General features: G+C 42.1%; 1 protein-coding gene across 8 annotated transcripts in view; it reads right to left on the bottom strand.

Moving 5' to 3' along the window:
* CNTLN (centlein) overlaps nucleotides 1-15,818 on the bottom strand; it is a 251,852-nt gene extending 236,034 nt beyond the window's left edge. For all 8 annotated transcript variants that reach the window (XM_084779053.1, XM_084779054.1, XM_084779056.1 and 5 more), the window contains exons 1-2: nucleotides 15,387-15,818; nucleotides 10,298-10,386 (exon numbers count right to left, since the gene is read on the bottom strand). In XM_084779053.1, the coding sequence (XP_084635179.1) occupies nucleotides 10,298-10,386; nucleotides 15,387-15,743 (446 nt within the window). In that variant the 5' untranslated portion in view covers nucleotides 15,744-15,818. The remainder of the gene's footprint in view (nucleotides 1-10,297; nucleotides 10,387-15,386) is intronic.
* Between the last annotated feature and the right edge of the window lie 214 nt (nucleotides 15,819-16,032).

Here is a 16,032-nt window from a genome sequence, read left to right as displayed (position 1 = left end):
GAAAACCTGGACAAGTTCCCTTTATAATATATAATATTCTATCTGCTCTGTTCTACAAGAAAACTTGCTGAATAGAAGTACTAAATTAGTACTTATATAAACACTTAGGAGTACGCTTAACGAAGAAGGTGAAACAGAAAATTGATCTCATTATCATGGACACTGAAGAATGATTTTTTTAAAAAAATATGCACACTACCCAAAGCAATCTACAGTTTCAATATTGACCTTGTCAGAGCAGCAAAGGGATTTTTGACATAAAAATAAAAAGTATCCCAAAAGGTTCATATACAAAACAGAGTTATTCGGCAAGAGAAACCAAGCTAGAGAGACCACAGCTCTTAGTTATTAACTCAATCACAATGCTACAAAACAGTGTGTTACAGACATAAGCACAGATGCACAGATGGACAGAACAGTAAACATGGAAGTAAACGCATACATACACAAACCATTAGCTGGTTTTTAAACAAAGATTGCACAGTGCAAAAAGGATAAACTCTAATAAATAAAGATGGCCAGATTGCGCATTCCAATAATTAAGAATAAAATGTGGGTTGGTGAGACCACGCTGAGAGTAAAAGCACTTGTGTAAGGCTGATGACTCAGTGGTAGGAGCACTTCCTACTGCTGCAGAGGACCCAGGTTCAGTTCTCATCACACATTTGGCATTTCACAACCATCTATAACTCTGACTCCAGGTGTTCCAACAGCCTACCCTGGTCTCCATAAACACCAAGCACACATATATTACAAACACATGCATGCAGGTAAACACTAATACATAAAATTAAAATGACTAATATTTAAATTTAACTCAACATAGATTAAAGGCTTGAACATAAGACATAAACAAAATTCTCAAAGAGAATGGGGAAATTACTTAATATTGGCATTGGCCATGATTTTGTCCCTAGTTTAATATTTAACTTCAAATCATAAACCTAGAAACATGGGTACTTTTGCAAATATATACCAGAAATCACCTGAACTACCAAAAGAGTTGTCATACACGGATAGGCTGTCGCTTCTATCAGTTTTAGCATTACCCGAGTTCTAAAATTACTTTGAAAAAAAAAATGGTGAAAATAGAAGCCAGATAATGGTAGCTGAGTATGCGTTCCCAACACACTTGCATTAAACCTTTGTCTTGTGTAGTTCACCTCATCTTCTGATAGAGCTTTGCTCTCAACAGAACCGAAACACACACACACACACACACACACACACACACACACAGAGGCCATCCCCCTATCCCACTGTAAATTACCATAGCCCGATGTACTCTGCTCCCAGTCAGAACCCTCACCAGCAGTTATGGCCATTACCTCTCGCTTTCACATAAGGACTCAGCATGTTAGCCTAGCACTTAGAGGCTGAGGCAGGAGGAACATTATAAGTTTAATAGCGAGACCCTTTCATAAACCAGAACAAGATTCAAGTAAGGAGAGAACAACCATAAATAGTACATACAGTATGACAAAATAAATTAAATATGGTTATTATATTAAGGTTCCTCTAGCATAGTAGTTCTCACATTCCTAATGCTGTGGCCCTTTAAGACGGGTCCTCACGTTGTTGTAGTGACCTCCAACCATAAAATTACTTTCATTGCTACTTCATAACTATAATTTTGCTACTGTTATGAATCATAATGAAATATGTATGTTTTCCGACTGGCTTAGGTGACCCGGTCAAAGGGTCATTTGACACACAAAGGGATCCCCATCACAGGTTGAGAACCATTGCTCTAGACAGAGGAACAGAATAAATAGAAGAAGCGTATATAACAAAGGGGATTTATAAACCCAGGCTGCACAGTCCAACCAAGGCTGTCTGCACACAGGGGAGGCAAGAACCTGGTAGTAGTTCAGGGCACTAGACTGAATATCTCAGCAGTCCCAAACTGGCCCTGAAGGCCTGGGGGTTTCCAAAAGAACAGTCTTCAGCTTACACGGGAAGGCTAAAGACGGTAGATTTCAATGTCAGCGAAAGATGGAAGCCGCAGCGTCAAGAGCATATGAACAGATGCACTAGCTAGCAAGGCACAAGACTAGGCAGGCAGAAGCAGCACTGGTTTTTCTCTCAGCCCACTTATATGGAGGTTGCCAATGGGTGGAGAGGGTGCTGCCTACACTACGAAGAGGATCTTCCTGGCTTCAATTACATCCTTCCAGGAAACATTCTCATAGGCCATCCATGGGAGTGCCTCTTAGTTGCTTCTAAATCCAATCAAGCTGAGAGCCAGGATTAAGCTATCATAGTTGTATATGTCACCTATTCAACGAGCAGCTTAAAAACTACAAAATATCAAGTTAAAAAAACACTAAGCTAATTGCTATGTAGTATTCCCTCAGGACATGACAAGACCATCAGCCATGGAGAAGTAGAGTTGCTGATGTAATCTGTTGTCATAGCAAAGGATAAAAAGAACACACTGGTAGCTAGACTATGGCAATGCCTGCAGATATTCCCTCACAGGATGAGGGAAGAGATCACAAGACCCTGCCTCACCAGAGGTGAGTCACCACTCTCTCCTGCCCCAGCTGCACAGGGTCTTTGATAGGTGTTAGAAGAAAAGCAAGCTGCGGGTAAGGACTCTTCGGTGATACGTGAGCAACAGGCCTTCAATCAAAGGATACAGCAGACTGTGAGATAGATTACAGACCTAATAAAAATGCCATATCTAAAATGTGCCTTGTCAGCAATCATTTATAGTAAAACCCAAGGAAAAACCGATATTCTAGTTTCCCTTCTATAAGGGTTTCTTGCAGCTTACACCTCCAGGTCTCAGTTTATCTCTGAGGAAAATCATGGCAGAAATTCAATCAAGAACTGTAGCAGAACCATGAAGGGATGAGGCTTCCTGCTCACTCCCTGGCTCGTGCTCAGCGACCTTTCTTGTAGAGCTCACACCCACCTACCTAAATACGGTGCCCCCCACCGCGGGACAGAGACTAGACCCTCCCACAGCACCATCTGATCTTGGCGATGCCTCCACTGAGGTTGGTTACTCCCAGGCAATTCTCAGTTGTGTCAAGTTAACAATAAAAAACTAACCAGTAAAACCTACAATCAGTAAGAAATTATACTTTCTACAAGCACTTAAGAAAATATAATATATATAATATTTGGTCTTTGTATCATGTTATTACAATTAGGGAAATCAAAAGCTGATTTTTTTTCAGTGGTTAAAATAAAATTCTAACTACTTACAGTAGAATTTTAAGAATACTGTATCCTAGCTGTGCATGGTGGTACGTGTCTGTAATCCTAGCACTCAGGAGGCAGAGGCAGGTGGATCTGGTTTACAAAGTAAGACTAGTACAGCCAGAGCTCTATTACAGAGAGAAACCTTGTCTCAAAAAAATAACAAAAAATATTGTATGTCTCACTAAAGAAAGAAATCAAGAAAATTAACCATAATGAAAATGAATATCCTTTTCATAATGTTTATCAAACTCCATTATACATTTTCCATTTCTATAAATGCCTTCCCACTAGATAGAGAGCATTAATGGCTAATGTAGAACTTTCTTCCTCTCGTTTCAGGCAGTGTCTGACGGATGATAGTCAGTTAATAATTTTTGGCACTGTTTAATATATGGCCATGTGTGTACTTATCCCAACACCTAAGTTGTTCTGGCAACATTTGGAGTCTCCTAGGTGCTTAAGCAAACACTATAAATTTCCACACCTCCATTAAGTTACTCTCAAGTTTTCCACTGACTACTTCTAGCCTGAATTTTACAATTTCTCACTCTTTTGTGTCTACATTTTTCTTTGTTTCAAAATAAAAATGCAAAACAGACTGGCTTTGAAAAAGGAATCGGTACGACATTCACAGCAGAGACCGTCAGAGCCAAGGAGAAGGATTTACAAGTTAAGGCCACAGAAGAATTACTAGGTTTGAGTGACACTGCAAAGGAGACAGGGACTGAACTTGGGAATTGATTTTCTGTTAGAAAAGAAGCTAAAAGGTATCAAAGATTGCACTCAATATGTGAAATTTAGAGCCAAGGAAGAAAATGGTGTGTGTGCGGCAGTGAGAAAGTTAGGTAGTGAAGAACCTGCAAAGAAAAGCCAGTTAAGCTCTGCACACAACATACTAGGTTTGAAAGGCTCCACAGGACACAGATTGGAAATGTCAAAGGCAATGGCATACAAAGATGTAAGAAAACGTCCACAGCGGAGAGTTTAACATAGATCTCAGACCTAATGCATATAAACTAAGAGAAATGCAAGTCAAACTATTCCAAGAGACATTTTTTTAAACCTTTCAGATGAGCAAAATAACAGAAGTTTGAAAGTAATATCATATCCAGGATGTGGTACAAATAGGTACCTCCTTATGTTGCTGGTAGAAGTTGTATATGGTAACTGGTGTGTGTGTGTGTGTGTGTGTGTGTGTGTGTGTGTGTGTGTGTGTGTGTGTGTGTGTGTACACACACATGTGTGTATTGGTAGTTTATCTAAGGATCGTGTCTAGGGCCCTGTACATCCTAAGCAATTCTTCTACCACCGAGTTACAGCCTCAACCAGCAAAGCTCACTATTACAACTGTCTGTAGCTTTTGATCTAGTGGTTAAGTCATCTACTACAGAATCAACAATCTTCCACACTGTAACAGCTTAAAATAACAAACATCAAGTAACGAGCCTGGGACACGACAGTATGAGAAGCTCTTCAAGGAGCTGGAGAGAGAGCTTAGTGGCTACAAGCACTGGCTGCTCTTTCATAAGACCCAGGTTCAACTCCCAGCACCCACATGGCAACTGCATGTGACTCCAGTATCAGAGGATCTGACCTTCATGCAGACTTGACTACAGGAAAAATACCAATTCACAGAAAATAAAAAATAAATAAATAATTTGAAAAACAGTGAAGTTCCTCAAAATTTCTTCCCAGTGAAACTGGTGAAACCTGTAACACATAAAATAGAATCACATACAGCTTCTAGAAACAGTCCTGGGCAAACAAGTAAAAAAAAAAAAAAGATGCCCCTATTTAAGAAAATAAATAAAATTAAATAAAATATAAAAAGCAAGAACTGTGTGGTATCCATCAAAACAGTTTCCTCCCTGTGTCATTCCAGCTCAGCAACATGGGCAATATACTGAAGGTAGCTGCATACCAAGAACAGTTCACTTTTCCTCCCAGAAGGAAGTGTCCATATTTGTCATCTTGCTCCAGCTAACTCTTACAGATGCCAAGTCCAGCCAAAGTGCAGGGGAGAAGAGGGATTCCACTCCCCTGCCCATCCCTATCTCACAGCACAGCCTCTGCTCATCCCTACCTCACAGCACAGCCTCTGCCCATCCCTACCTCACGGCACAGCCTCTGCCCATCCCTACCTCACATCATAGCCTCTGCCCATCCCTACCTCACAGCACAGCCTCTGCCCATCCCTACCTCACATCATAGCCTCTGCCCATCCCTACCTCACATCATAGCCTCTGCCCATCCCTACCTCACATCATAGCCTCTGCCCATCCCTACCTCACAGCACAGCCTCTGCCCATCCCTACCTCACATCATAGCCTCTGCCCGTCCCTACCTCACGGCACAGCCTCTGCCCGTCCCTACCTCACATCATAGCCTCTGCCCATCCCTACCTCACATCATAGCCTCTGCCCATCCCTACCTCACAGCACAGCCTCTGCCCATCCCTACCTCACAGCACAGCCTCTGCCCATCCCTACCTCACAGCATAGCCTCTGCCCGTCCCTACCTCACATCATAGCCTCTGCCCATCCCTACCTCACGGCACAGCCTCTGCCCATCCCTACCTCACATCATAGCCTCTGCCCATCCCTACCTCACATCATAGCCTCTGCCCATCCCTACCTCACAGCACAGCCTCTGCTCTGAACTAACATGGAGACTCAAAAAGAAAATGAAGAAGATGAGGAGGATGAAGAGAAGGTGAAGCCAGGAAAACAACAGTGAGTGTCATGAAGGATGGAGAGGAGTAGGGGATACGCTGCAATCATGTGTAAAATTACAAGCAAAGACATCTGAAGAAACAAAGATGATGCAAAAAGTGTAAGATTATAATCAGAAAATATAAAAAATTATCCTATTAAAGATTAAGTTGAAAAGAAAAATCAACTATGTAAATTTGGATGTAAATTTTTCATTTATAAAAATTGAGAAATTAAAATAAAATGCAGTACATTAGTTCAGCGGAGTGCTAATCAGAGAAAGCTGACAGTACAGACTGATTGACAATGGGCCACCTGAGGGAGTGTCTTCAAGGGCCCTAGCTACTGCTGAAGGCTTTCTTTTAGGGAGTTTGGTTACTAAGGGGCACACTGACGGTGCTTCTTGGTCCTGATTGACAGATTAGGTCACGTCCTCTACTGCACACGTCTCTTCTCATGATATATCTAATTTTAAGCATATATCACACAAATTACGATGAAATCTGGTAACATTCGTAGTTATTAAGATGATGCGCCATCACAGGGGTGATGGTTTCCCCTGAAAGAAATGTAGATATATCTTTTGGGATTAGATGACCTACAATGTCATGACTAGGGTCAGGGGCTTCCCTGGTTCCTGAGTGATGGAGGTATCTTGGCGGTATCTTGCCTTCACATATGGAATCTCACCTCACTTTTCTGTGTCTAGCTGAAGGATGATGCTATATCTAGTCATGGTCATTTGGGGACCAACTCTCTCTGTGCTTCAATTTTTATTAGGGCCAGGCAATGTCACAGTACAATATGATGCCACAAACTTATATTAATGATTGAGGCGATACCTGAGGGGAGAGCCTGGCAGAGCAGCATGCACACTTTCCCACGATAGCCTTCAATGAAGAGAAGAGGGGGAAATGGAGAGGAAGGGAGAAAATGGAGAACGTATGGCCTGATACTCCCGGAAGGACTTCCCTTAAAGATGGAAGGACAAGGCACATATTCCCAGGGCGTCCCTTTATGGGATCCTGTCTTGAGACAGTGACTGTCTTTATGCTCAGCTTAGATGGACATAGTGCAGTATCGCTTTTGTTTCCTTAGACTTAGGGCAGAGATCCTCCATAACTTGTGACATCTTTCTAGCTACGGGGCCCCTGAGTACAAACAGTGGCTTTTGGCATCCTCCAGTTGGAGTATGTGATCTGCTTCCAGTAAGCCTCCTGTGAAAGGTGCTGCTGATGCAGTGGGGTCGTTGCCTGAATGGGCAGCTGAAGGCATTGTGGGAGCTATATGCATACTTAGGAGTCATATCTTACCATAACCATTATAATCCAGTCTTGGCAGGCCAAGAAATGTCATCACCTGAGGAACGTACCAGTTTCCTCAGAGTTTGGGTAGGAAATGGGAACAGGAAAATCTCTAAGATGCTTCAAAAATATGATCCAATTAAGAGGAGATTCTTTCCTAGAGGGGAGAATCAATTCAGTTTATATTGTGGAAAGGCCAGGGACTCTGTGCCCTAAACTTTAGAGTGAAAGGGACGGAAAGTAGTGAGGAGAATATCTAATAGTAAGATAGAAAAGAATGTAGTTTCTCACTTCCTGGTCAGCTTGGCCAAATATGTTACCAGTGGTCAGAGTCAGAGTTGGGCATTTCCAGCTTCTTGGCCTCTTACCAACGAACTGGATATCAGGAGCTCACTCCTGCCTTTGTAATGTGCTTGGCAGCCCACTTCCTTCATGTGCAAGTAGTAAGTATACATCCTCTCCAAGCGAGGCACCTAACATTGCCAGAAGCCCCTCAGCGTCTGGCTACCTGTGCTCTCATCTCTGAACAACCAACATACCTAATAACAATCAAATTTAGTGTATTCCCAAAGAATCAAATACAAACAGATGGGCTAGTCTGGTTTTAGGTGCATGTACAGTAAGGCAAACTGTACAGCTCACGTGAACTTTTAGAGACAATCTCCTATGTACTATCTTATGCATACGCATAGTTGGGTGTGCATGTGATTAAAATCAGAGGTATATTAGAAGGGACATATACAGTGGGGAAATGAATATATGATTTAATTTGTCTTTCAAAATAAAGAACTCCCCTAACTATGTTCTTCTAAATTCCCCTAGGACCCCCAAGAATACTTTTATTGGTCTTGGCAACATGAACCTTAAGGGTGTTTCCAGTAAGGATTAAGTCAGTAGAGAAGACATTCCCCCGGCCTGGACAGTACCTCCTAGATGTAAAGAGGTTCCTATAAACTGCTGCTTTTACCTGCTCATCTTTACTCCCTGATGATCACTGTATCTACTCTGATGCTGCTGTTACTCCTGCCATTTTACACCGATACGGAAAGCTAGCTTCTCTGGCTTTCCACTGTAAACTGATGACCAGGAGCTTTCCAGGAATCCTCCCGGCCTTCAGCACCACCCTGAAATGCTGAGGCATTCAGCCTCCTTAACTGAGTAGCCACCAGGTTCTCAGCCTCTGTAGTGTGTAATCGTTGTTGGGCTATCCTGCCCATATTATGTAAACCAATCTAATAAATCCTTTATAATATACATTCATTTTATTAGTTCCGTTCCTCTAGAGAATTCTTGTTAATTATATACAAATTATATACACTACATTTTGAAAATCACAGCTATAAAGCAATAATCTCTAAAAATTTTATTATACATCTTAACAACAAAAAGGTTTTGAGTTTGAGTACATACCTCTAATATATGTTTATTTATAGAATGTGTAGGTTAAGTATTTTCTACAAATTCAAATATTAGTATATTAAAAGTATAAAATAGAAATTATAAAGGTTAAGAAAATAGCCTGGTGATATTTCACTAGTTCCTTCTGCTCAACCAAAGGGCAAGTAAAACTTGATGATAGCTTTTTAAGTTGGAAAAACTATTAAGAAGAAAGAAGAATGAAGAATAAAATCACAGAAATGTCAATTCAACAGCCAAGACTTTTTAAGAACATTTACACTGCTTCAAATTAAAAAGAGAGATAGAGTAGCCAGGTGTGGTGGCACATGCCTTTAATCCCAGCACTCCGGAGGCAGAGGCAGGTGGATCGCTGTGAGTTTGAGGCCAGCCTGGCCTACAAAGCAAGTCCAGGACAGCCAAGATAACAGAGAGAACCTGACTTGAAAAAACAAAAAACAAACAAACAAAAACAAAACAAAAAAGAGAGATAGAAAACATTTAATTTCAGCATACTGAAGAAGCAACCAGAGAGCACCAACAAAGACTTAATTCTGACCATTAAAAGGAAAGTGTGGTTGATAAACTGGACACACAAACAAGTGAGAAAAGGCCAGCTACAATATTTTAGGGATCTAAAATAGTCAAGGATGGTAAACTCAGGCATAGTCTGGCAGGTATCACAGATTTTAACGTGAAAATTACCAGATAATGTTAGAGTAATCCCAGGGCTAGAGACTCCAAACAAGGATACAACTGAAGTCGTCAAAAGTGATGCACGGGCTATAGGTGCTTGATTCCAGCAAAGAAATGAGGACATGGAAAGATATCCATATGTTTAGTTTCTCATTTAGGAAACATAATGAAATCCATTTAATAGGAAAGCAAGTGTGTTAATCACGGTGTTAAATGCCAGGGGACTACTAAATACGAAATGTGTGATGAGGAATACTAGCATCACTCCAGTGTTTCTAATGACCATGGAAAGGCTCCATGATCTTCAGTTAAATGACTGAGCATCCCTACAGGGCAATATTGAAGAACAAATGAAAACTCTCAACTTACTCCAGAACACTTCCTATACTCTGGCAAAGTCATCTCAGGTTTTCAAGTGCACACTGCAATTATGTCATGAAGAAAACTGAGTCAGCCTAGGAAGTTCTCTATCAGGGCAGCCTGCCAAGTAAGAAGCCAGACAAAAGTGACATCTCAAAAAAAAAAAAAACAAAAAACAACAACAAAAAAAAAACTGGTGGCATCCCTTATACACACTCTTGTGTTGTGTCTAAGCCATGGTTTTCTCTTATCTGTTAACTACTCATATGTCAGAATATGAACAAGATCCCAGCACTTGGGAGAAGGCAGGTGAATCAGGAATTTAAGGTCATCCACAGCTACAAAGCAAGTGCAAGGTCAGCCAGGGCTACATGAGACCCCAATTCATGCATATACCTCCTGTACATGTGAGCAGAACGGAGGACCTATATGTACCTGGGGAATCTGGCATTTCTTGTTATAAATCCAGATATTACAATTTTGTGATTATGAAAGATAGGTCATTTGGAAATCGAATTAATCTTTTGGGGGCATTGACAGGTTTTAAACTTTACACTGAAGATAAAAGAAATCTAACAAACCAAACACTCAAGAAAAAAAAATAATTTGAAAGCTCACCTTTCCACAACCAAGCTGACAGTTTGAGTGAGATCTGGATTTGTTGCCTGAAGACGTTTCCACAAAGACCATACAAATTCTTTGTCAGCCTTAAGGGAAAAAAAGGCACTTAAGTACAATTGTTTTGTATTCATAAGAGATATTCTGTTATATTAACTTTAAATATGAAAAATAATAATTTTACCACTCTGTCTATAATTATACCAATAAATCCTTTTAAAGTACAGTAGGAAGGGGCTGGAGAGATGGCTCAGTGGTTAACAGCAGTGGCTAGTTTTCTAGAGGACATACGTTCAATGCCCAGCCCCCATATGGTGGCTTACAACTACCTGTGACTCCAGTAGCAGGAGTTCTGATGCCCATTTTTTGCTTCTTTGGACATTGTACAAACATGACACATAGATATATGCATGCCGGCAAAATAACTATAATACAAAAAAAAAGCTTAAACCTTTTAAAAGTGTGGTAGGAAAACCTTATTTTAATAATTCCTATGATTGATGGCCTACACTCTACTACTGATAGCGCTGCCACTCACATTTTGTGGTGCAAATGCTGAAATACTGAATCAATGCAGATTCACTCTAAGAGGAAGCTGCCCTTCCCCTAGTGCTGTGTCTTCCAGTTCCCTGGACCACAAAACCCCATGAAAGAACTGACTACCCCAACTGCCTCCAGTTTCCCAGCCCACTCACTCTGCAATGTCTTTCAATAAATAAGACTTCCTTCCCAGGGAAAAGAGACTCAGGAGGCCCTGCCCCTTTCTGAGAAGCTGCAGAAAGCTGATGGCTTCTGGGGGAGGGAAAGTTAGTTTTCTTTAAGCGTGTGGGCCCTGGAAGGTCAACCAGGCTCCAGTGCATGGGCTCACACATGGGAACAATGGGACAGCATAAGTTGGACTCAAATGTGGTGGAGATGGAGGGGAAGAGGTAAAGAGGTGGAATGGATTGAGGAGAAGGGGAGGAATAGGGTGAGTACGATGGAAGTGGACTCTCAAATAATACTCTCAAAGAATTAGTAAAAACATTTAAAAATGAAAAGACAAAAAAGACCAGTGGTAACATTTACGTAATTCCTGATTATGTCATGGTTCTTCTTGCTATAGGCAGTTTATTTTGTATATCTGTAATAATATAAGCATATATGTAAAAATTAAAAATATTTAATAAAAATAAGAAAAAAGACCAGTAATTGAAAGAAATTATTTATAAAAGACATAGCTGATAAAAGACTTGTATCCAAAATATACAAAGAATTCTTAGAAAGCTTCAGTTAAAAGAAATAACAGGTTAATTTAAAAAGTAGACGTTCTAAACAGATGTCTCACAAAAGAAGATTACACATGGAAAATAAATTTCCCTCTATACAACATGATAACATCATTTTCCATGATCTTCTACACTGCCAAATCCATGTGACAGATTCAGACACATTGGATACAGAAGTTATTGTCGATTCTGATTGATAGAAACCATTTTTGAGACCTTTAAAACAAATGACCTAGAGGTTTTGATTAACTGGTCTCAGGTAACATCCAAGTATCAGAATTCCTCGAAAGCTCTGAGGTGCATTCAACGCTAAAAGCCAATGGCTTGGTTCATTTTATATGAGTACCATAGTTTTACAAATCAACCTTCCTAGATTTCATCTACTCTTCAGACTTGTATTGCCAACTGTCTACTTGGCAGTTCCAAATGAACGCCCAAAAGGCACATCTTAAATCTTACTTGTCTGAAATAAAACTCTCGATCCATTACTCTTTCATTAGCTTGCCCTTCTGCATGTCAGAAATTTTCTCCATACTTTCTATACAGCAGAAGACCTTACCTGTAAAAATTATCCCTAGTCTCACTACTCTCACCCTTAGTCTACATCAATCCAAAGTCCTGCTGGTATCTCTCTACAAGAGGCTCCTAGTCAAAATTCCAATGGAGTCCCAGTAGACGGAACAAATAATTCCAACTCTTCACCGAGACTCGAAAAGTCCATGCAGCCTGGTCTCACACACACTTCTCCACGACGTCTCTCATGCTCCCCGACCTTCAGGCTGACTTCCTTGCTGTGCTTGAACTACAGCCTGTGGCCATACTATACCATCTTCCGGTAGAATATTCCCAAACTTAACTCAAGGCATTACTTAAATATCCCTCCTTAAAAGAAGTTGCTGTTTTCATCAAAAAACACATAACTCTGTTAACCCTTTGTCCTATTTCATTCTTTAGTGTGTGTGTGTGTGAGAGAGAGAGCGGGGGGAGGGGAATGAATATGAATGGCCATGCTCTTCCCACAATGTGTATACGAAAATCAAGGACAACTTTGGGATTCAAGCAGATTCTGGGAATCTTGCTCACTAAGTCATCTTGCCAGCTGTCCTAGTTTGCTTTCTATCTCTGTGGTAAAAACACCACAACCAAAAGCAACTTTGGGGAGGAAATGATTTATTTGGCTTGCACGTATGGCCACAACCCATCACTAAAGGAAAACAAGGCAGGAATTCAAGCTGGGCAGGAACCTGGAGGCAGGAACTGAAGCAGAGGCTGTAAAGGAATGCTGCTTTCTTGCTTGCTCAGCCTGCTTTCCTAGAAGACCCAAGAACACCAGCCTAGAGATGGTCCTACCCACAGCCTAGACACAGTCCTACCCACAGGGCTCTGGGCCCTCCCATTATCAGCCATTAAACAAGACCATGAGTCTGTTAGATACAGCTTCTTGCTATGTGAGGGACCCAACCACAAAATGCATTCTCAAATCTTTCTCGTTTTCTGTTTTTAATACCTGGACAGGGCTTTAGCACAGCTAAATACACAGTACTTATAAAACACAATTTAGTTATCTGGTCAAATATTCTGATTTTCAATACTATATGCTTTCAAAAAGTTTATCGTTAAATTTGGTAATTAACATATGTCTGACACTTAAATATCCTAAATAAGCTTCATCCAAAACTGAATTATAGTTAGAAAATGTTGTTGGCTGCTACAACTCCTTCCCCCAACATCCTCTTTCATCTGCTAGTCTACAAATCTTTATGAATGGGCATAAACACCTACTCTTCTGCATTTTGTCACAAATAGGATATAGTCTTGAAAGACGTAATAGAAATAAGTAATAGGTAAACAAATGAAATAAGTGAAAAGTCCTTGGAAATATCTTAGGAAAATACTACAATTTAGAAGCCACTCTTCCCCTCCGTAAATACAATAGAGAGCTTTTCACTCCATTTAATCTGCCTTTCCTGCAGCTGACTATGACACGCAGTTTCCTTGCTAACCTGGGGGTGCATGAAAAAGAAAATGCATAACTTGGTAACATAATTAAATGCTCACATGAAGAGAAACAATTGTTTTCTACATGTGTCTTTCCTGAGGTGCTCCAGAACCATACATGGAATCACCCAAACTTCTTCACAGATCACATATAATCAAGTAAGGCAAATATTAGGGGCACTAACATACATTAAGCACTACTCATGGTAAGTAATCTCTGAACTGTATATACCTACACATGCTCTATATCTATACGTGTTCCATGTAATCTGAGATATAAAATGAACTTCTTACTATGGGTTGCAGTTTCTAACAAAATTTTCATACTATATATTCTCGGGTGCTGTGATTTATGGGTGAATAACAAGTAAAATTCATATGAAAAATCAAAATGTTTAACTTTGCTACAAAACGAGTTTATTTTTCCCTACTCTCCCTAGGAGCAGGAATATGATTTGGCTATAATCCTGGTGATACTGCCAATCGCATTTCTAAGATCATCTATTAATATTATCAAATCTCAAGAATTGCCATTCTAAGCTAATTAGGACCATTTGTATTTCTTACATCTGCCTCAAGTATTGCAATCATTTCCCAGTTCAGGCACGCCCAACATCACAAAGGCCAATGCCAAACCGGAAGCCACATCTTTAAGGTCATAAATACCCGAGTAGAGCGGAGGGACAGTGTAGAAAATGTGGGCAGTGGCTTAGATTGTTACTTTAACAAAAGCCTTCAGCATAAACACACATCTTTAACTCCTCCAAGAGTGAGGTTTACAGAGGACAAAATGTTTAGTGCATTGCTATCCTTTATTTGTCCCCTCGCTCTTTTGCCAATGAATAGAAAATAAGAAAATAAAAAGGGGGCAGCCAAATAACTGCACCCAACCTATTTAACCCAAGATACAGTCAAGCGAAGCAAGATTCTCTTGTTTTTACAGCAAAGACCTATAAAACGGGGCAAGAAAACCCAACAGGGCGTACTGTAGGAGAATGAGTTTTATTGTTTTACTAATTTAAGCTGATCATACTGCTGGCAAAGCTGTCTCTCGGTGTTGGCAGTTCCTAATTAGTGTCTCTTAAATATAGCGATTTTTTTTAGAGACCTGAATTAACTGAATGAATTCTCAACATTTTTTTCCCTAACTCTATATAAGGTTCGGACAAATTTAAGGAGATGGCGGTAAGAAGGCAAACCAAAATTAATTAATTAAAAAAAAAATCTCTGCACTGAAGGGCAGGCAAGATCACTTTACCATCCACAAACCCTAAAATAATCTGAAAAGCTATGAAGTAACGTGAGTGCAACTGATTTGACAACTGCCGAGCTCACATGAAAGTAGTTCCCACTCATGGTCTATGGGATCACTCTAAGTTAATAAACGACTGTGCAACATCCTACTTGTGAAGTCCCCCCCGGCCCCGGGGTTTTCTAAAAACTGTGATTGTGTTTGGAACTGAAGTTTAACAAGGGCAGAACAAGGGTACGTGTGGGTTTGAAGCGTAAACAGCAGTCTACTTCTATCAGTGAATTTTACGTTCGTGGCACGGTCCCGTTTTATTTCAGCTCATGAATGCACTCCACTCGTGGGCACTAGGTACCACCAGGAACTTGGGCTTTGAGGAAGGCGCGTCTGGAGAGCATCTATCAAAAACGAAAGCGGGCTCGGTAGAGGAGCAGAGCCTGCCGCCCAGGCGATGGGTGGGTAGAGCCCGGGCGTGGAGCCTGGAGGGCGCGTCCCGGGAGGGCGAGCATGAGCCCGGGCGGCGGCGGCGGCGGACGGGAAGGCCGGCTGCGGCGGCGGCGGCCAGTCCTGATACCTGACACAGGGCCAGCTCCTCCTTGAGGCTGCTCAGCTCTTCCTCCAGCAGCTGCGTCTGCGGCACCTTCGCCTCCACCACCACGGAGAGGCCCTCGGGTCGCCGGGAGGCCGCGGCCGCGCCGGCCACTGGAGCCCGCCCCGGCCCTCGCCGGCCCCCTGACCCTTCCTCGCCCCGCCAGAGGAAGTCGCTTTTATCCGCGACGGCGGCGGCCACCCTCGCGGCGCCCTCCAGACCCGAGGCCTCGCTGCGCACGGCGTGCACGTCGGCTCCGCGCCCGACGCACGGCGACCGGCGACTGGACCGCCGCGCCGTAGTGGTCGGGGCCGGCGGGGAGGACGGCAAGCGCGCCGCCATGGCCGCGGTGCCTAACGGGTCAAGTTCCCGCTAGAAAACTCCACCTTCCTTTCCTCCCCCCATCCCGAAGAGCCCGGCCTGCCGGCCTACTACGCATGCGCCGAGCTTTTCCCGCCTTGTCCCGCGCTCGCGGGTCCCAGTCGGCTTTCCCGCCGGCTCGTGCTGCGCGTGCGCGCCGGGCTGGTGGGGCGGGGGTGCGGAGCTGGATGGGGGGAGGCTCCCCCAGCAAATGCTTTGCTGGCTCCTCCACTGTCCCGAGGCCGAAGTGCCTGGGTTCCCCGCCCTCCTA

Source organism: Acomys minous, assembly GCF_964271855.1.
Source record: "Acomys minous genome assembly, chromosome: 1".
In the NCBI taxonomy this organism is placed as follows: domain Eukaryota; kingdom Metazoa; phylum Chordata; class Mammalia; order Rodentia; family Muridae; genus Acomys; species Acomys minous.
This window is presented reverse-complemented; position numbering and strand designations above follow the sequence as displayed.